The following is a 22,197-nucleotide window of genomic DNA, read 5'->3' as shown; positions in this document are numbered from 1 at the left end:
TGTCAAATGTTTGCTCAAAGGGCTTTTCATAGTACAGTTTAATGTGGACTTTGAATCATAACTTCATACGTAATTTACACATAGTTGGTGCAAAAGGCTACTAATTACTATGACATGCAAAATGCAGTTCAAACATTTGCAGGGCAGAGACTATGCGGTCACATAAGTGCTGAATCACTTCTGATAGAAACAGCATCATGGTACAGCAGCTCACAGACACAATGAGGTAGACGTGTTCTTTACACCTTCAAATGTATATTTTTTTCTTCATTTAAGAAAGGCACTTCCTGTTTCACAACTTCCTTTCTATGTTTGTCCAAAATCCTCTTTAGTCAGTAAAAAAAATACAGATTTCGCTTCAAATTCCTGTGATATTTGACACGTACAAAACCCTACAAAAACAGAGATAAACTATAAAAAACATTTGTTCTGTGCAGCTTAAAGAGTTCTTCATTTCACTTCTGATACATCAGACTCAAGGCAGCCAGCACTTATGATTTCCTCTATAGACAAAAGAAGTGAACAGACAGTAGTATTGTGGTAAACACAGACAGGTGGAATCATGTTTTCTTGTTACTATAGAGAGGTAAAGTGGTCTGGAGGTTACTGTCCAAGAAGGTAATTTAAACCTGCTTTATAGAAGTGAACTTTAAGCCTGGGTCTGAATATTGACGCAGAAGCCTGTGTGGATGTTAGCTGCACTATAAACCTGCTGATAATGGAGCAATTTTAAGGAAGATTTGGAGGAAAAACCTTGTTTCTAAGTGGATTTGTGACTTTAATTAGGAAAGAGATTTTTTCCAATGGGTTTATGGTGTAAATCCAAAGTTTCAAGGACATTGACAGAAAAAAAGAGCTAACTGCTGTCAGCTTTTCATGCCTCTAACACCATGAGCCAATCACATTTCTTGCAGGCTACATATAACATTCAAAGATCTGAGTTGTGAATCTTTATAGAAAAATATTAGAAATTTAGATTTCCTTACAGTTTCATTTAAATTTACAGTAATAACTAAGGATAATGGTCAGAAATGTACATGAGGTAAAGGTACTAAAAATGGCGTGTATTTTATCTCGTTCTCAAAACCTCACAAACACACAGTAAAGTGTCTCCTTTGTAGTATATGGACAAAAGTATTTGACCTCACCTATTCATTTTAGAATTCAGGGGTTTCAATCAGACTCCTTGCCACCGGTGTATAAAGTCATGCAATTGTGGGGCGCAGATGGCCTAGTGGTTTTGGGGGTATGGACAGCCGGGTTCGAATCCAGCCTGCAGCCCTTTCTGGCATGTCTCTCCCCACTCTCTCACCCCTGTTTCTGACTCTATCCACTGTCCTCCTCAATCAAATAAAGGCACAAAAAGCCCAAAATAAATCTGAAAAAATCAAGCAATTGTAAACTCTGCTACACAACATTACTGCAAGTTTGTTAATCGATAACCATCAAAGACCTAAGGCTTCAAAAAATGTCCACTTCCAATATGCAGTCAATGGCAAATTCCTATTTTAAAATAATTATCAAAAACTCTCCAATAGAAAAAGTGATTTTTCTGCATAATTAAATAGTAATAGATTAATAAACCTTTAAATAAACACTAGCTGTGTATCAATAATATACATATACATGGATGCAGTGCATTCCCACAATATACTAATAAATTATTTTAAGTTTTAAGCCAACAAAGTCCTTCAAATCCAAGATTTTTTACATTCATTTGTGCCAGTCACATCATGTAAATCACTGTTTAAAGAAAGAAGTTTCTATACGAAGAGTTGGAGACACAACGATAAAACGAGGAGATGGAAAAAGATGAAGAAAGAGGAGTGAGCAGGGCCATCCACGCTGCTGCTGGTAGTGGTGGTGGCAATGGTGTTGGCTGAAGCTGTGGTGCTGCTGCTGGTGGAGGAGGCTGGGGATAAGAAAGTCCCTATAGTGCTGGACAAGAACTGCTGAAAGTGGCTCAGTCTGGTTAAGACCATCACTGCATCTGCTCTCACGATTCTGGTGGAGTTATTTTCAAATGATAGCACAGACGCCTGGAACCAGGATCCATCCACCTTTGACATCAGAGGACCGCCAGAATCCCCCTTAACATAAAGGAAAGGTGGAAATGTGGAGAACTTAAAAATTAAGTACACAGTTCACATTAATTGCTGTTTTGCATCATTTCCCAGCAGACCTTGCAAGGCAAAAATGGAATAACCCACCCAAAGTAAGGTGCAAAGTAAAGCTCCAGATATTTTACAAAATATGAGCAAAAAACGCAATGATCAACGTCTTGATAAAACAGGAAGTTAAAATAAAATGCCTTTAATACTCACTTCTTCCAGCGTGAATGATCCTGTACAAATTGTATCGCTTGATGAACTGTTTCCACAATCTACAACTGAGGTCTGGAACTCCTGCAGAGCTTGTTCCTCTAACAATGGAGGAATAAAAGGACTATTAGAAGTGAATCCAACCCTGGTAGCTACCTCAAATGAGCATATATCAACTTAATGGTTTTTTTCAATGCCTAAATATCTTATGAAAAGAGATGAAGTGATACAAGGATCAATATCAATATTACTCTGCTTTAGACTCACCCCCTCCTCGTCCAGAGTTCCAACCAGAACCCCAGGCAGTTGAGCCCACAGCGAAGGTCTGTCCATTGTCCAAGCAGATGGGCTGGATGTAGTTTGACAGGGTGGGCTGGGATGACAGATGCAGCACTGCCACATTCGACCCAGTGAGGTTGCTCAGAGTGATGTTTGTCACATTCAGCGTCACCTCAAACGGGTTCAATCCGTTCTGGTTTAAACGACCCAAAACGACGGTCCATTCGGATGGTGTGGGAGAACTGTTGGAGGTAGAAAGAAGTTATTAGGACTGACCTAATGACCTACTGATGCTCAGCAAGATAGCACTTCTTGGTGCACTATTTTAGACTTTTGTACTCGTAAGGCTAGATTTTACATCACCAGTTTTGGGCTGGCTGGTCTGAGTGGTGAAACTGTTGGTATCTCACCTTGAGAAGCAGTTGGCGTTGCTCAAGACAGAATCTACGGCCACCAGAGTACCACCACACACGTGGCCCCCATTCTTTTGCAGGCTCGCCATCCATGGCCACACACCAGCTGTTGCAACTGAGCTTCCTCCCACTATACGAGAATTCAATGGGGCTTGACCACAGACCACAGCTAGAAAGAAATAAAAGCAAAATATGCAAATAAAGTTTTCTTTCTGAGTGTAGACTGACGTAGGTATTTCTGGCACAACTTCAAAGCTTCAAAGGTGCATGGAGGATGAATAAAGTCTTGAAGAAAACAGAAATCTCCATGAACAGCTTTATTAGACTGACTACTACTCTAATACTACTATATTTAAAGGACGTTTGCAATGTGCTTCTGGATGATCCTGATGAAGGCTTTAAGCTAAAATAATGCATTGGTCTAATACATTTTTTTTCTAAACTACAAGGGTATCTGGAGCTTTCTATTTCCTTCTGAGTGTTGGGCCTTGTAAATCCTGCCAAAGACAAACTAAGCTGCTGCCAGATAAATGTGACAATATCCCAAACAGCAGATTTCCAGTTCAAAGTTTTAGGCTTAAATCAGTGTGTATAAACTGATAGCAGGCACTCACGTGCAGGTGTGGTTGGAGGGTTGGTTGGTGCTGGAGGGAGCCCAGCACAGTTGACACTTAAATCGCCGTCGGTCCCTGTGGATGTGAAGGTAATGTAGCTCGGCTGGTTGGTGACGATTTGGCTGTTGATCCATGTCTGGTACTGAGACACACGGGCGTAGACTCCTGGGAAATTAGGCTCAGCACATCCTCGTCCAAAGCTCACAGCCCCGACCAGGAGCCAGCGCCCGTTCTGCTTGCTCACCATTGGACCTCCTGAATCCCCCTTTGAGTAAAGAGAAGCACCTTTAGGAGAACTGTCCTCACAGCTTTTCAAATCTGACATAAATACTGGAGTTCAAAATGATCACCTGGCAGGAGTCCCTTCCTCCATCTTCTAACCCAGCACAGATCATGTTGTCTGTGATAGTGCCCACTCCGTAGTTACAGTTGCACTGTCTGCTTCCTACAACTGGCACCTCCACCTCCATGAGGTTTCCGGGAGAAGGAAGGGACACTGTTGACACACAAATTAATTTTGAATAAGTCATTTAAAAATGATATGTAGTTTTGTGACAGCCCCATAGTATAACCAACTGTTGAATAACAACAAGTCAAATCCAAAGTTCGTATCTTAACACACTAGATATGTTGGAATAAGGTTGCTGCAAACTAGGAAACTAGTTTAGATTAAATCACAATATAGCCTGCAGCAATTTTCAAATCCCAAAAGGTCTAATATTTCTTTAACCTGAAATTTATGTCAAAATACCAGTGTAAAACTTTTTTTGCGGCAGAGATGTTATGCATGACATAATTATGCAATGATTCAAGTGTATTTTTTTTAGAATAGTCTACAAAAAAATCTTACTCTCTTCATTTTTATTTGTTTTTCTTATCAAATATGAGAATGGTAATACACCAACCCATATCTAGTTTTCAATATGAGTCAACATCATCACAAACAGTTATTTATTCAAAATTTTTCAGCCCTTATTTAGTTTAATATTGGGTTAGCTGTGATATAGAATAATTGATTGCTTGTGTTTGTTGGAAAATACACAAGATGAGGAACTTAAGGAATAATCGCATTTCAAATTGCAATTGCAATATTGGGTAAAAAAATCGCCTTGTAAAAAGGGATTTTTGTATCTCAGTGGGAATAAATCTTGGTTAAATAAAGGTTAAATAAAAGACATTTTTCCCAAATCGTTCAGCCCTACTGTAAACGTGACTGAATTCTGGATTTAGACCATTCGAAAGTTTTTCCACCTCTTTCCTGGCTGGGTTTAATTTGGGCAGGGAAAATATGACCCCACTCCTCTAACACTGCAATACAATACAAACAATACTACTACAGAGTGGCTCATCTCACTACAGTCTGTCGTTCACTGATGCCACTGCCTTGGTTGAAAGTGAAGTCAGTCAAATGCTGTTTTTTGCTCATTGTTAATTTTCTGAATCTATCAGCTACGGTAGCGTACGGGTCATTTAAAGTATCATAACAGAGATTTGAGCCAGAAAACAGACTTTGTCTCTTCTCTGGCACAGAGCCGTTCTGATCATAAGGTCATGAATCAGATTGTAACATTTTTAAATCTGAGAGGATCCTATTTCTCCTGAGTGGGCGTGGCTTCAGCTCATTCAACAGACATGCCCACACCATCCTGGAGCAGATTTTACTGCCTCATTTTTCATGATTTTGAAGCATAATTTTATAAATTTAAAGATTTTTTTATTTGACTGAAATTTGATTTAGGGGTTATAACCAGTGTTGGGGGTAAAGGGTTACAAAGTAATCAGTTAGAGTACTCAGATTACTTTTTTGGAGCAACGAGTAGCGTAACGCGTTAGTTTTAAAATTCAAGTAATCTCATTATTAGTTACATTTTTATTAAAGTAATCTGTCACTGAAAGAAAAATCCCAAATTTCCTCTTGCCTCAAAAAAGAGAGAAAGAAAAAAAAGAAGCTCCTTGAAGCATCTGCTCTGTTTGTCCTTCTCTCTTCCTGTAGTCACATTGGCACGTGCCAGCAGAAGGTAAACATTCTGTGCCATTACGCGTGCATTGTTAGCTTGTTGAGCCAGCAAGATTACAGAGAGGACAGCAGGCCACTGTGTAATTATCCCCATTATGATGGACTTTTGGATGAAAGGGACAAGGACAGCATCCTGGTGAAACGTAAGTTTAAAAGCTCCTTTTGCTTTCATTGAATCAGCTGTTCAGCCGTTCCAATTATGCGCTGTTATGATTCTGTCTGCCTCTGCTCAGCTTGTTGTCAGATTGTGAGCATGTTAAAAAGATATAAAGGTTTTCCTGTTTGTTAGTGGTGTTCTCAGGCTGCAGAGATACAGATTATGGGCTTTAAATTACGCTGTACATTGGCATTACAGTCTGCACATTTAAATGCAGACGTGTGGTTATTATCTGTCTTTTTTACAACCGCTGAGTGGAACGAGTGGCTGAAGGGTTTTAATATTTAGTAACACAAAAGTACTCTAATGTGTTAGTTTTCAAAGAAGGTGACGCGGTAATGTAACAAATTACTTTTCTCAGTATGTAACGCAGTAATCTAACGAGTTAGTTTCAAAAGTAATGCTCCCCAACACTGGTTATAACACATTGACCTGTCATACAACAAACCTACATACAGGTTCATTTTCACTTTACAGGGTCTTTAAGGCAACATTTTTTCACACAGTGTTATTTTAACTGTTCTTAAATTGAACTCTGCATTTAGAACAAGTCATAGCATTGAATAGTCATAGCTATTTCATATGAGCACAGCAGTATATATCAGGATCATCAACAAAGAAATGAGAAGAAGGGGATTCAGCTTCTAGCTAAGAAGCTAGCAGTGCCTCTTTAATGGCTTTTCTTTCCCCCCATGTTACCATAAACATCCTTTAATAGAAACTGTGTTAAACTGTTTAGCAAATAAAACATGTGGGATACCATGGATTGAAATCACAACTTAATTCAAGATGACAAGTTACGATGGAGTTGTGATGTACCATTCGTGAGCAATGGGAGCAGGCTCCTGTTTAAGAGACAGTCTCCTTCTTTTTTAATTTTTGTTTTGTTTTAAAGACATAAAAAGGCAATTTAGGAGCCAAGAAAAGCTTTTATTACTTCTCGAAAAAGAGCCGCAATTCCCATCATTCTTTTGGAGGCTGGACAGACACAAATAAAGCCATGCTTTTGTGTACTAGCAGAAAACGGCTCAGATCAGATCATCCAATCTAAATAAAGACATCCCAGACCACCTCTATGTGAGTCTGAGCTACACTCTCTGGCCAAAAAGTATTTGGCCACACTTTCTAGGTTTCATTGTAAGGGACCCTTTTGGTTAAGGCTACCCCCAGGTAATATTCTATATTGAAGGTTTTTTTTTTTTTTTAACCAAGGACTCTATTTTGTTTGTTTAGTTTACTGGATGAAGACTTGTGGCTTTTATTTCTCCCAATACAGCAAAGCCTCACTCTGCTGTGATTGGCTGTAATCTGAAGAGTGCATTTTTTATTGTAGGCTGTAATACAAAGGGATGTAACTATTTTGCCCCACTTTTAAAAAGAAATTACAGTTTTATACCTAAACATATAAAAGGCCATGGCTCTTTCAAGAACAGCTGTTTTCTGACCCACCTCCAGATTGGATGTTACCCCAGCCGGTGACCCAGGTGTCAGTGCCGTTGAAGAAGGTGCTGTCCGAGGCTGCCAGGCACACGGGCCGGATGTAGTTTGTAAAAGTTACAGTTGAGGCCAGCCTCAAGAGGGCAATGTCATTGTCACTGGTAGCACTGTTGTAGTTAGGATTATTGATGATCTGTGAGACTCCTACAGCCACTTCGTTGGAGTTGGTTCCTTCTTGGGTCTGTCGACCAAGATACACAGTCAAACTGCTCGGGATGGTTCTAGAGTGTTGGGGAATGGAAAAAAACAGAGCTCAGACATGGAAAACTGTGGTGTGCAACATCATTGTAAGTGAACTTTCTAATTTGTAGCAAAAAGGAAGCTCTGGTTATATTTCTCCACCCATACAGTTAAAACGGGTGTTCACTGTGAGTTTGGTCCTGCTTGAGGTTTCTGCCTGTTCAAAGTGAGCTTTTCTTTTAACAGCTGCCAAATGCTTGCTAATAGTGGTTAGTCCCTGTTTAAATGTGGAAAGAGGCTATGGTCTACACCGCAGATGTCTGTAGGATATGTTCATTTTTGTCATGCAAGAGATCTTAATGGCCACTGAAATACCGTCCTTGCATGCTAACTAGAGCTAAAAGAAGCCTTTAAATGTAGCCTAAACTCCTGGTAGCACATTTAGCAACCTGATTTGGCTGACAACACCTCAGAATAAATGCTGCATGTTCTGTGGTTTCAGAAGTTTTTGTTTAATTGAAAATCATGTATGAAGGAAGTCTTCCTTCCTTTTCTCGGTTACCCTTGGAAGCAGTGAGCAGCAGAAATCACCCACTCATTTGTAATGAGTGACCCTCCACAGAAGTGAAAGTTTCCAGATCCGTGTATACTGGCCATCCACGGCCAAAAGCCTGCAGCGGCCACCTGCCCTCCAACGATGCGGGTGTTGCGGGTGTTGAGAGGAGCTATCCCGCACTCTAAAGACACAGAGGAGACAAATGATGAGCATTAGCATGAAGTGTAAATGGTGTTCTTAAAAAGCCAGTTTGATAACAATGCCACTGTTGTTTCACTCTACATTCACACACTGATGAAAGGGCAACAAAATTGATTCTGACACATTAATAAGGTTTGTGCAGTGTCTGATTCAAATTTAAAATATATTAATACCTTGAGGTAAAAATATCTACTTCCACAAAGTAAAATAATGTTTAAATATTTGTTAGCTTTGATTCAGGCTGAAGTTGATAATGACAAAAATATGTGCCCCTGGCCGGCCACAATCCCCTCAAGTACCAGAAAAATCCATTCCCTCTTCCTCTCTTTCTCCACCTTTCAGAAACTGTGTGCTGAAACAAGCCGTTCTTAGATTTTCCCCTCATGATGTCATGTGGGGTTTTAGCCCCGCCCCCAGGTTCAGTTGGCCCTCCACCCTTGGAAGAAAGAGCCACCCTCCTCTCCTGATCCTCCTCTCATCTGCCAGCTGAGGAGGATCAAGAGTGCCACATCCATTTCCTGAGAAGGGCGTAGTCAGGGGTGGAGTTAGACAGCTTAGTGACATTTAAAGAAACACACACAGAAACGGCTCGTTCTGAGCAGGGCTGAAACAGAGGGGTTTTTTTTAGAAATGCAAAAATCCAATACTCAAGTTTTTTCTCAGCAACAGACTTCACAGGCATGTTTGCAGGACCTCTGAGACAGATATAAACTTGTCTTAAAGGGGTAAAATATGTCCCCTTTAAAAGATTTAACCCCAAAATTTGGTTAAAAATACTGAAGATATTCTTTTATGTTTGTTGAAGTGGCCATAATTGTCTTTAATGAGCTTAAAAGTCAGATAAATTCCCCATGCTGGATTTACTTGTATTCCTTATATTTATATTAAACAAAAAACTCACTTGATATCTGCACTTTGACGTGAAGTTCTAAATGCAATTTTTACCACCATAATTTAGTCTGCACTGCACTCTGGGTAGTGAGGCTTCAGCGTCTTCAGCTCTGTTTTTATTTCTTGTTTTAATGTAAACAGAGGCTCACCTCTGTATATATAAAGAAAACTAATGAGATTAATCCTTTCTCTTAATATCTCTAGATGGAGTGATTCACAAAATGCAGACATATTGTTTCTGTTAAGGCTCCGTATAACCTGTAGGAGTGGGAATCACTAAGGGTAATAAATTCGAACACAGTTAAATATAGACACAAATTTGAATTTGAATTTTAAAATGGGTAGATTAAAAATATACAAAATAAAAAATCAATTTGCACCAACACCATCAAAACTAGTGAAACAAAACAAGACGGTCTGCTTCACACTTGAACTGTGAGGCCTCCGACACTCTCAGGCCACAAAATGACAAAAGAAAATGAAAGCCTCTTCCGGCATTTAAGTTGATCATTTACATTCAACATAAAATTTTAAATATCTGTTTTCTTTAGTCTGGCTAACAGCATTGCATTTACACTGTATAATGATTTGTTCACATTTATTCTTTAATTGTTTTGTCAAGCTAAAGGGTGTCAGACCAACATAAAAACATTGTTTTACTGTTTTAAATCACAGCCAATTTTCTCATTGGAGGTTATAATAATAATAAAAACACGTAGCAACACAATGAAAGCCCACACAGCATATTTAAAATGCCACATAGGAGAGGGAGTAATAAACAGATGACTTACCAACTTGCTGTGAGTGACACTCTGAAAAAAAAAGAAAGATAATGGTTAGATAGCAGTTTTAGATTGATATTTTCTCTAAAATAATCAGCAATATATACAAGAGATGGGGTTGATTTGTTTATGAAAGAGAAAAACTTTCAACACCATCGCCTCTGTTAGCACACACTGGAATCACTTTCTAGTAGTTTAATTTCGTGTGATTTAATAAAAGTTTCTTTTTTTACTGCGTATAAGTGATTGTTTTCTCCCACCTTCAATAAAGGATTATTTGTGTTGCTTCTGGATATCTAGATGTCTTTAACCTTTTTTTCTTCATGTCTTGCCTTTAAAATGGATTGTTTAACTGGAAACAGTTAAATGATACTAAAGTCAGTCTGCCACAAAAGGTAGCCCCACAGCATGATGCTGCCACTGCTGTGCTTAACAGTGGGGCTGGTGTGTTTGCGGTGATGTGCAGCGTTTGGCGTCTGCCAAACATAGCGTCTTATCTGATGGCCAAAAAGCACCATTTTGGTCTCAACAGACCAAAGAACTTAGTAACACTTGACAATGGAGTCTCCCACATGCTTTTAGTAAACTCTTGTCCAGATTTGATCCGAGTTTTCCCCAACAGTGGCGTTCTCTTTACCGCTCTCTCATAAAGCTTTGACTGGTGAAGAACCAGGACAACCGTTGTTGTATGAAGAGTCTCCCATCTCAGCTGCTGAAGCTTGGAGCTAGTTTAGAGTAGTCATAGGTGTCTTGGTGGCCTCTCTCACTAGTCTCCTTCTTGCACGGTTACTCAGTTTGTGAGGACAGCCTGATCTAGGCAGATTCACACGTGCCATTTCCTTCCATTTCTTGATGATGGGTTCAGTTGAACTCTAGGAGATATTCAGTACTTTGGAAATGTTTTTGTATCCACCCCAGCCTATTACTTTTCAATAACCCTTTTTCGAAATTGCTTGTGTGTTCTTTTTTTCTTTATGGTGTAATGGTAGCCAGGAATACTGATTAACTAGTGACTGGACCTTCCAGACACAGGTGTCTTTATACTGCAATCACTTGAGACACATTCACTGCACTCAGGTGAACCAATTTCACTAACAGTGAGACTACTAGCAGCAAGTAGCTGGATCTCTGTTGAAGGTTTGTCACTTTGAAGGGGGTGAAAATTTATGACATTACTTTGCAGACATCGGTTTTCACTTTGACACTAGAGATGTTTTGTATTTTTGTGGGGTTCTCACTTGGTGGGTCCAGACCCAAAAGTGGGTCACAGAGCAGTTTTCAGTCAGTCCAACTAAGTGGCCAGAAAAAAAAATGGTGCCAAAAATCCAGAAGTCCTTATTGGACATGCATCAATACCTTTTATTTTACCTTGTTTTACTGTGAAATTTTTCCCTATTTTACTATTTTATCTTCTCTTCTTGCAATAAATGGCTGCTTTTCCCTTGATAATGAAGTATTTTCACAAGTTCTCTGGAAAATTGGCAAAAATTGACACATAATTCTGGGGAAAGAGCTTATAAGATTTGTCAGTTTTGTCCCTTTCCTTTTTTATACCAGGTGTTTTGGTCTAATCATGCTCCAGACTAAAACATATCTAATAAATTACACATGCCTTATTATCATTTTTTGGAAACTAGGGTTGTGATCTGTTATAAGACAGACTTGTGGGTCCTGAGGCGGGACCAGTTGAGAACCACTGGTATAGACCATGACTGATTTATAAAATCAATGAAAGGTTAAGATATCCAAGGGGGTGAAATCTTTCTGTAGGCACTGTATGTGAAATATGGAAATAAAGAAAGTTATTGGTAGCATAACGGTGATGGATGCTGATTGGCCAATAGACTTTAGACCAGGGATCATCAACAGGAGGCAGGGGGCCACATCGGGCCCCCCATGGCTTCCCATGTGGCCCTCAGAGGATAATTACATTTAGAACATTTGAGAAGGAAAATATATAGCATGCTATTGTTGAGCATTGTTGTTTTAGAGTACAATTTTTCATTCTGAGAATCTACATAAAAGATCTGTTTCCTGCATGTGTATTTGACCAATCACAGCACAGCTTATTGGCATCAAATTCAATGATGGGCTCCAGAAATATATAGGTAAAATATCTAAAACGCCCCCTTGTGGCTGGCTTCAGTATAGGTGAGTATATAAGAGGTGTTAAGTAGACATGGCCATTCATTTTTAAAATAAATAATATTTTTACAAGAATATGTTAATTCGAGCAAAATATTAATTTTAGTTGAGTTTATTTCAATGTCCGGCCCGCACAGCGTCTGCCACGATAAGCTGGCCCTTGTGCGGATGGAGTTAATGAGCCCTGCTTTAGAGTCATCAGTGAGTGTCACAGCTTTGTTCTGTTAGACTTGAGGATATTTCAAAGTTTATAAGTGGAAAAACAAACATGTAAAAAAGTCCCAGTACGTCACCAACCTAAGGTGACCCTCTGCCTGAGTCATGGGTTTGAAGTTGAAGAAAAATCATATGCAGGTAAAGTCATTCATCATTCAGAGACTGGAAAAAAAGTGTCTCTGAACATCGACAGCACCTGTCATTAAAGCCCGACGTTACAGAATTTCCTTTAAAAGTAGAACAAAAAGGTTTCTATGGCCTTAATGACAGAACTTCCTGCACTGACAAAGTAAATGTGCTACTGTATATGTGTGGGTGGTTTCACCATTCTCTGAGTGTCCTTCTTCTTTAGTCTTTTTCACACTTCACTGCTGTTCTAAAAGATCTCCCTGCTGTGTGGTGGTGTGTCGTGTGTATATGCTATCAGACGGGTTTAACTGCCTGGTTTGACCGGATTGTTAACGTGCCAGCTCTGTCTCAAGCTCAGTGAATACCAACTGTACAGAGCACAGATCCATCATTTTCCTTCAAAAGGCTCTTTATGTGTGTTTGCTTCCATCATAATGACGGATGATTGGGGGAGTGTCAGCAGAGGGGGGCACTATACTGACAGATGTCTCAGAGCTTAGAGGAGGGCTCGCCATGTCTGTCAGGGTTATGAATTTTTTACACACAACTGTCACAAGATAGGAGGGAAGTAAAAAATAAAAGTTATACAACCTTGCTCCTTATTTTCTTTCTTTTTAAAACATAGAACCGTAAAATTTAAAGCAATATCAATAGTATAATAAATAATTAATTAGCAATTAAAATTGATAAATCATTCACAGTGGTGCCGTCTAAGTAACAGCACTGTACTGATTGTTAATCTTGCAACAACTCCAGCTAGTAAATATTTATCTGCATAGCACAAATACATATAACCAATATTATCCAAACACACTTTGAAAGACAGCAGGTCTAGACCATATTCTTTCTTTTCTTAAATTATTTATAAGGACAGTAATACACTACAAACTCAGCAACAAGCAACATTTAGCAAAGTCATAGTGACAAGGAAACACTTTTTTTCTAGCAGGCATAAAACTCAAGCCAAGCAAAGTCCAGATAGAAGGAAGAGGAAGAAGCAGAAAAAAAGATGAGAGGTGTGCAGGGGAAGAGAGGAGAAAGAATGTGGTGGTGTGAGAAAAAAAGAGGGAGATGTAGAGAGAGAGAGGAGGGAGATGCAGAAGGAGTGAAGAGGAAGGTGCAGAAAAGAGAAGAGGGAGATACAGAGATATTAGGATACAGAAAAAGACAGGAAGAAGATGCAGAAAGAGAGCGGACAGGGATGTGCAGAAAGAGAAGAGAGAGATGCAGAAAAAAGAGAAGAGGGAGAACATGCACAAACAAAATAAGAGGAAGATTCAGAAAGAAGAGGTAGGTGCAGAAAGAGAGAGGATGGGGATTTAGAAATAGAGAAAAGAGAAGAGGGGATGCAGAAAGAGTTAAGGAGATGTGTAAAGTTAAGGGAGATAAAGAGAGACAGAAGAAATTGCAGAAAAGGGATGAGGAATATGCAGAAAAACAAGAGGGAGATGCAGCAAGAGAGAAGATGGAAAGGCAGAGAAAAAGAGATGCAAAGAGAAGAGGAAGATAAAGAGAGGAAGGAAAGAGGGACGCCGAGAATGAGAAAAGGGAGGTACAGAGAGAGAGAAGAAGGAGATGTGGAAAAGAGAAAAGAGGGAGATGCAGAAGGAGAGAATAGGAAGATGCAGAAAAAATAAGAGGAAGTTGTGGAAAAAGGAGAAGCTGTAGAAAAGAGATATTAGAAAGATGCAAAATAATCAGATAAGAAAGTGATGCAGAGAGAGAGAGAGAGAGAGAGAGATGAGTGATTTGAAGAAAAAGGCAAGGGAGATGCAGAAGAAAGAGAAGAGGAAATGCAGAGACAAGAGAAGAGGAGAACCGACACAGAAAAGAGTAGAGGGGATTTCAGAAAGATTAGGTGGATGCATAAAGAGAGAGAGAGGAAGATGTGGAAAAAACAAGAGGTTGATGCAGAAGAAAGGGACATGCATGAAGATAAGGGAGATGCATAAAAGTGAAGAGGAAGATGCACAAAGACGGAGATGCAGAAGAAGAGAAAAAGAAAATGCAGGAGAAGAGTAAGAGTCAGAGAGGGGAGGGAGATGGAGATAAAAAGTGATATTTGATCAGGTTTGTCAAGATCCAAACAGCTACACATTCTTCTAAATGGTTGTCAGCAGCATCAGAGTGATGAGAACATCAGGCCTTTATGATTTGTTTGCACATGCTCTGAACATATCCATCCACTAAATGCTGTATCATCACGGAAAAAGCAAAGCCATAAAGCTACTGGAGTGTTGACAACACTAAATCATTTTTAGTATGCTTTCATGAGATTATGGAATTCAGGAAATAGTGGAAGACAAACATTTGAGGAATCTTGTTGTGTTTAGTGTCTGGTTTCCCCATAGTTAAGATTCATACGTGCATGACATGTTAAGCCATTATGAGTCATCAATATCACAGGAGAGTTGCATAAGGGCTTTAAAGAAAGGAGCTCAGAGGTTTAAGTAAAGACTATATGTAAACACATGTGGTATGCACCCACACGGGTTTTTAGGTTGACTTTAGAACATGGCTTTTAGGGACAGATCAGTTTGAGTTCACCTGGACTCAGAGGTTAACAGTTTTTGCCTGACCTATTTGCAGAAAGAACGTCGATTTTGTAAGTCAGCTGGGATTCTTTTATTTAGATTTTTCCCTGCCATTTTTTTTAATCTTGTTTTATTGTTTACATTTGTTGTAATGTTTCGTCAGTCTATATGCATTGATCATTTTGGAGCACTTCAACGTTTTGCCTTTTTACCAGTAATGTAGGCAAGGTTCATTTATTCTTTTCTCCTCATTTTTCCTTTCTTCTTTTCTTCCTCTTTACTAATGTTTTTCCATTGTTTTGTTACCCTTTCTATTTTCCTGTTTGTTCATCCTTTTTTCTATTTTCTTTCCTTTTTCTTCCTTTATTTTGTCTTCTCTCCTTTGACCTTGTTTCCTTTCTTTTTTCCACCATTATGTCTTTATTGTTTTCTTTCTTTGTATGTTGACTGTTTTCTTTCTTCCCTTTGACATTGCTTCTTTATCCTTTCCTTTTGTCTCCACGGTCTTTCTTTTGCGGCAAATGAGTTGATGTACAATTAATGTTTGTATTGATCATAGCCTAATATCATTTTGTTAAGTAAGCAAAACCCTCTGTGTGATCACTGCCCTACATTTCATTTGTGTTAAACCTTTTTTAATAGACACATTCTGGATTTGGAATCCCAGCATTTGCATTTTTATTAGTTCCTGTTGGACTTCTTATTTTGAAGTAGTGTTTTTTTCTGTAATATGAATGTTGTCTCGCCCTGGTGCTGGATTGCCTAAATGTTTAAGGTCGATGCTTTCCTCAGTCAACATTTTGCAATCAACAACATGACGAGGTGTGGCTCCACCTTAACTTTAAACCACCAACCATGACAAAAATCTGAGCTGACGCATTTTTAAGTTGCTGTAATGTCTGATAGAAAGATCCATTATTACCACAAACATTCCTTTATTTCAACACAAATGTTCCTTTTTTTTAGGACACAAATGCTCCCTGTTTTCAACACTTAATTTACTGTAGTTAACCCTTTAACTCCTGAGCCTCTGGACACGTTCTTTTTTTTAACTTTAAATGGCACAGAAAGTGTTTTTGCCCATTATTCCAGAGTACTTTATTACCTGGCAGTTGTGTACAATGTACTGCATGTTTAAAAAGTGTTTTTTTAGCTGTTTAAATTAAAACTGAGTTTCTGGGCTCTTTTCTTATTTTAACTATAAAAGGCCCAGAAAATATCCTGTAAGTACTTATTTTTTCCCATTTTTCCACAATACTTAGAACTTTTAATATATGGCAGTTATTTACATATTACTGCATGTTAAGTGTTTTAACAGTTTAAAATGAAGAAACACAAAAAACAGGGGAACTTCATGCTAGAATCTTAGTGGGAAAAGGGGAAATTACAGAAATAACCGCATGCTGGCTGTAAAGCACAGTTTCTTAGCTTTCAGAAATTGTTTGAATTTTTCCAATAGCACAAACAGTCATGCATTTATGGTCATGTAAAGTGTGCTTCAACAGCACGTCGTCGACGATGCGCTTGGAGTAAAAGGGTATGAGGGTAAAAAGCAGTTTGTATAGATTAAACATTTAAGTGAAAACAAAAAAATCCTGTTTAGTGTGGAAACTCAGCAATGCTGATGGTCTTGTTTGCTGCTGAGGCTCATAAAGTCCATCTCAAGGTCAAATTGAAAAAGGTTATCATAACGTTTTTTTCAAGCACCAACAGTCCAAAGAAATTTGGCAACTTTGTGCAATTAGCTCTGAATGTGGCGATCCAGCTGGCTGAAAGCCCTTAACAATGAGTATGTATTTCTTGTCAGCTGTTGATGTGGCTGTTATTTTTCTTCAAGTTAGTCAGTTTTTGAGCATATTAAACTATATAAGACTGGTTTTACAAACTTTAACACACTAAAGCAGCTACATTAAAGCGGCCCCGTCACTCGGGTATTTTTCTGAATGCAGCCCTCAGTGAATAATGTTTTTACACCTCTGCTTTAACTTCAAGTTAACATATATATTCTCAGTTCTTTCATTGATAAATCTGATTAGAGTAAACCATGTGATCTTTCCAAAAGACATCAAGTAAGTGTGCCATGATGATTTGAGTGAATAGGCACAAATCTGATCCCACAGCAGAGGAGCCTCACACTCCGCTAGGGAGTCCTAGTCCCCGAGCTCAGACTCAAGGTGTCATAATGTAACAAGCTGAAGGATATTATTGGACTGTACAGCAGCAGTGGGAACCGGTGGCCCACGGGCCACATGCAACCCCCCTCCTTACTCAGTTCTTCCCATGATACAATTTCCAACACCAACAAGGCAAAATGACCCATATGACACCATATAGAGAGGCCAAAAGGAGCTGGATATAAAAATAGAAATAGCCGCTTTGACATATGCTAAAAATATCTGAAAAACTCCTGAAATTTTGGTGTGAGCTGCACCTGTGAACCTCATATGGCAGATTTGATGTCTACGTTAACGGCAGCATTTGAGTAGGTATAGATAATAAAGCCACTGGGAGTTTACATATAAATTCAACCTGACTGGTTTTATGGTGCTATAACAGTTTATAATTATAGGCTGAGGATGCTGTGACAAAATTCTAAAAGCATTATCAGTACACTGATTGACTGGAGTGCCAACAGTCATTTATCAGCCGCTTGAAATTCAGTTATAATTACATGTCATGATGGAGAATCGTATGCTGGATAACAGTTTCACCCTTGGGTCACTTTAGAGCATATTTGAGTAAAAATGATTTAAAGACTTGAGTATTTTTACAGCTAAATTCTTTGTCTTTCTAACGTAGCAGGCAGAAATATTTTCTCTATTTTTCAGCTTGATTTGCTTATTTTCAAACACCAGATCTATGCATTTTTTACATCAAAGGCACAGGTAACGCTGATTTCTTTGGTTTGTACTTTTTATCCTTAAAACTGACGCCTGAGTTTGCACATGGAATACAACTATACACCCCTAAGCTCCTCTTCTTGTCTGCTCTGCTTCTTCCTGTGAGTCTCACTGGCATACAGCAGTCTTAAATATGATTGCTACAGGTGTGTTAAGGGTGGTCTTACCTTGTATGAGAAGAGCCAGCAGGGTTGCTGTGTAGATCACTTTGTTCAGAGCCATAACTGAAGTCCATATCGCCAGGTCTGCTCAGGTATATATAAGCTTCATCTGCCCTCCCTCTCTGCCTCCAACACAAACACACCTCTCTGCCTCACTGACAAGCGCAGTCACCTGTTCAATGACACACCCAACACCTCACTGCTTATCATCTTCACCACAAGTCAAACACATGCCTTCCTCTCTTCTATTAAAGAGTGCTCTCATGGGAAGAATAAAGACTGGATTAAAAGATATTACTAAATCAAAACTTTTCTTCTTTCTCCTTCAATTACTCTACAAACAGCACTTTAACTTCATGAAGCTTAGAATAGCAATGTACTTTCACTCAATAATGCAAAAACATGAACCCATGGACAACATAGTACTTTAAAGGTTATATTATTGTACTTTTACTGTGACACTAAAATACATGAAGCAGAGCATACTGTAGTAAGACTGTTAACATTTTTGATACTTTTCAATATCATATGTTTCAATACAATCCCTATTATCTTAATGGCGGATACGATAGAGAAGTACAAAAACTTACATCTTGCCACAAGAAAGGGGCATCAGAGACGAAGAAATACTTCAAAAAACTGCAGGCAAATGCCTGCACACTGTCGAGACTGCCCTTGCTGGCCGTCCTACTTGACAGTAAAATCTGGAGAAACGTCAGAAACCCACTGTCTACAACGAGAACATACATCATTTTTATATATATTTATTATTTTTTATTATTGATTTTTTAAAATATATATATATATTATATTTATAAAATATATTTCATATATTTTTTGGAATTTCCCCTTGTGGGACTAATAAAGGAATATTTTATCTTATCTTATCATGTTCACATTTAGCCAGTTCCTGGTTAACATGGAAGACTGAGAATCACAGATACAAAATGAAGGGTGTATCTCTAGATACTAACAGTGATCTTGAACTCATTCATATAAGCCAGAGGTGAAACTTAGTGGATCTACTTCAAGCTTACAACAAAAGTTTACCTGTACAGCCCTTTCTTCAAATGGCATCTTATTTACACCCGCCTTCAGAAATCGACACAAGGTTGAGAATAGAGGTGAATTTTATACTTCTACTATTAAACTATCCTTATGAAGCTGGAGATACTCAACTGATGAGTTCTTTTGCAGTCATTAGCACCTTTACATACAGTATGTATTAAATTAAGATGTGGAGGATTTGAAAATGGAAAGTCAAAGTCATAAAAGAACTGCTTGCATTTGTTTTTTCCAAGTAGGTCATCATCTTGGGACAAAGTTCCACATGATTTTCTTCCAGGAACATCACCAGGAAGAAAAATTGAGCTAAATCATTAACAGCACTGAGATATTAATATCTCACCAACAGTCAATCTGTAGAAAGTAGGATGAGATTTTTTTAACACATGTAAAAAACATGATCAGTAAAGAGATTAAAAGTACATCTATAGTGAAACCACAAATTGCCTCTCAAAGTTCCGTACAAGAGCTTCAAGTTGATCTTGGCTCAAATCGGTCATCAGAGGGAGAGAAACCTGTTCAGGTCATCTCTGGTCAAATGATGCTGATGCTTCTGGAAAAACAAACAAATCATTCAGGTTCATCGTTGTAGTGAGACAGGTAAATCCTAGAGTCATAAAGCCTGAGGCAACTCTCTCAACAGATCACACCACATATTTAAATGACAGACAGGTGTTTGTCTCACTTCGGAGAATAAGAGACACCTTTTCCTGCAATGAGAAATTAGAGAGCTACCAGAATGTGCATTAAGTTGTTATTTCAGGGTGAAAATGACATAATATTGCTTTAAAGCTCATGTGAAGTGTTTTAGCTTATTATGAAACAGAATGAAATCCATACTGATGCGTTTAAATGGCCTTAAACCGCTTTGTCTACAGGGGCAAACACAAACTAAAAGTTCCTCAGATTACCTTGAAACAGACTCTTATTTTAGCTACTTTTGTTTACAAACCTGAACAAAGGTTAATGTTGACCAGACTTTCCTGTTTCCACAGACAGATATGGTTAAGGCAGCACTTGGTTTTGGTCCAAAAGATGAAGTTCCAGGTTGAACCACAGTGCCCACCCCCAAACTTTAACAAGACTGACAGTCATGGCGTCTCACCTGGTGACATTCTTGCACTGGTCTTCTCAAATTTGACACTCACCGCCTGTTCCACTTCCTGACATGTTTTAAAAATATTTATGGGGCTTTAATACATTGGCTCATCCTTAAAGCTTGAATGCAATCTCTTTGAACTTTAGCATCTCCTCCATTAATACTTTTATAGATTTTAAGTGAATTTGTAATGGAATAAAGATTAAAAAAAAACACTACCAAAAACACTTTTTGGTTAGTCTCAAACTATGGTGTTAGAAGGGTTAGAATAATTTACTTTCATACAAGGATTTGAAGTGAAAGTTTGATACTTTGAAGCTGGGTCAAAGGAGGTGCTTGTTAATAAGTATACTGGTCATCCTCCACAGTGATGCCAAAGACTCATCACCAGTTATCACAAATGCTTGATTTCAGTTAATGCTGCCAAGTGTGGCATAACCAGTTATTAGGTTCAGGGGGCAAGCACTTTTTCACACAAGTCCAGATAGGTGTGGAATATTTCCCCCACATTATAAATAAAAAAATCATTCAGACACTGAATTTTGTATTTACTTGGGTTGTCTCGGTGAAATATAAAAATTGGTTTGATGGTCCGAAACATTTAAGAGTGATAACAATGCAAAAAAATTAGGAATCAGAAAGGGGGCAAATACTTTTTCACGGCACTGTATTTGTCAAACGTCTCTAACATGCCAGAATTCATATTTTCAGTTCCACACCTTTAAATTAGTTTAAAGGTTATCCTTACCAAGCCATTATTTCAATCATAGAAATTTTTAGAATTTTACTGTTTTGAAACCACAAACCAAACAGCTTTAATGTGTTTAATTTTGGGTTATCAAAAACTACATTTTGCAGCATGGTAAAATGTTTGATAAATGTTAAACATTAAAAATTGTTTGACTCAAGCAGATTATTTCTTATTGATAGTGGCTAAACCACAACCAATTTTCCATCCATCGTTTCCAGGAAGGCATCTGGTTGACAGATTGTTGTTTTTTTAGCATAATGCCAAGACTCAATAAAAACTGGACTAACCACATCTAAATGCTCCCAGACAAATCACATGAGCTAGAACTCTTTACAAGAAAGGTAATTTGATGAGTCATTTTGACTCATCAACATTTAATACTGCAGTTTAATAACTTCAGTGTCTTTTAAAATCAAGTCAAAAGATTCTTAGCCATAAAACAGAAAGATATTTTAAGTGGAAGAATAAGGTCAGCACTTTGGAAAAACCTACAGACATGATCAGAATTCATCACTGCACCATTCATTATGACGATACAGACTTTTTTCTGTGACAAAGTTTTGAGGCGTACGCCACAGCTGAAGTGATCCGGGGTAGCTGACTGTCACGGTCTCGCCTTCGACCTTTTTTTTTTTTCTGTTTCTGAAAGGACACAGTGAGGAGTGCGGGAGATGAGGACAGATTTCTACTCAAGAAAAACTAGTAAAACTACATTTGTACTTCAGATGAGTCACAGGCCACTGTCAGTTTCATCAGATAGGCACTATTTTGTAACAAGGAAAACTTTAGAAACCATAAAAGGTACGTCATGGTTAATGTCTGTGCGCCTGTCAGTTTAGAAGTACAGCCTGGTTGGAAAGTTGAAATAGTCTCTTAAAATAGTCACTATAAGTTGTTGAAAAAGTACATGAAAGTTTTTGGGGATTACTTCCAATAAGCAAAACAATTGGTGCCACTTTTTAACCGCTTTTCTTCTCTGTTAGGTGGATGATGGCAGAGCGATTCGTCGACTGTCTCACATTAATCACCGGAGACCAAGAGCTAAACTACTAAACTGTAGCTAGTAGATGTGCAAACTCTATAAAGTAAAAACAGATGATACTGAAAGAGCCACACAGCTGTACAGGAGCTGAAAGCTGTGGACTTAGCTGAAAGAAATGGAAATCGTAACACAGGACAATTAAACCTTTTCCCCTTTGAAGATTCAAAAAATCAAACTAGTTCAAAGTCAATTTGAAAAGGTGTTTTTTTTTATTCCATTACACAGAAGCTAAGAGATTCTCAGACTT

General features: G+C 38.3%; 1 protein-coding gene across 1 annotated transcript; it reads right to left on the bottom strand.

Moving 5' to 3' along the window:
- Positions 1-1,685: 1,685 nt before the first annotated feature.
- On the bottom strand, positions 1,686-18,054 carry LOC121529562 (transmembrane protease serine 9-like). Its single transcript, XM_041817500.1, has 9 exons — positions 18,000-18,054; positions 8,041-8,215; positions 7,251-7,519; positions 3,978-4,123; positions 3,628-3,892; positions 3,011-3,182; positions 2,589-2,842; positions 2,325-2,422; positions 1,686-2,090 (listed from the first exon to the last, which is right to left on the bottom strand). The coding sequence occupies exons 1-9, from the start codon at positions 18,052-18,054 to the stop codon at positions 1,764-1,766; spliced, it is 1,761 nt and encodes a 586-aa protein (XP_041673434.1). The 3' UTR covers positions 1,686-1,763.
- Positions 18,055-22,197: the final 4,143 nt, after the last annotated feature.

The sequence above is a fragment of the Cheilinus undulatus genome, linkage group 21 (assembly GCF_018320785.1).
Source record: "Cheilinus undulatus linkage group 21, ASM1832078v1, whole genome shotgun sequence".
NCBI classification, from domain to species: domain Eukaryota; kingdom Metazoa; phylum Chordata; class Actinopteri; order Labriformes; family Labridae; genus Cheilinus; species Cheilinus undulatus.
This window is presented reverse-complemented; position numbering and strand designations above follow the sequence as displayed.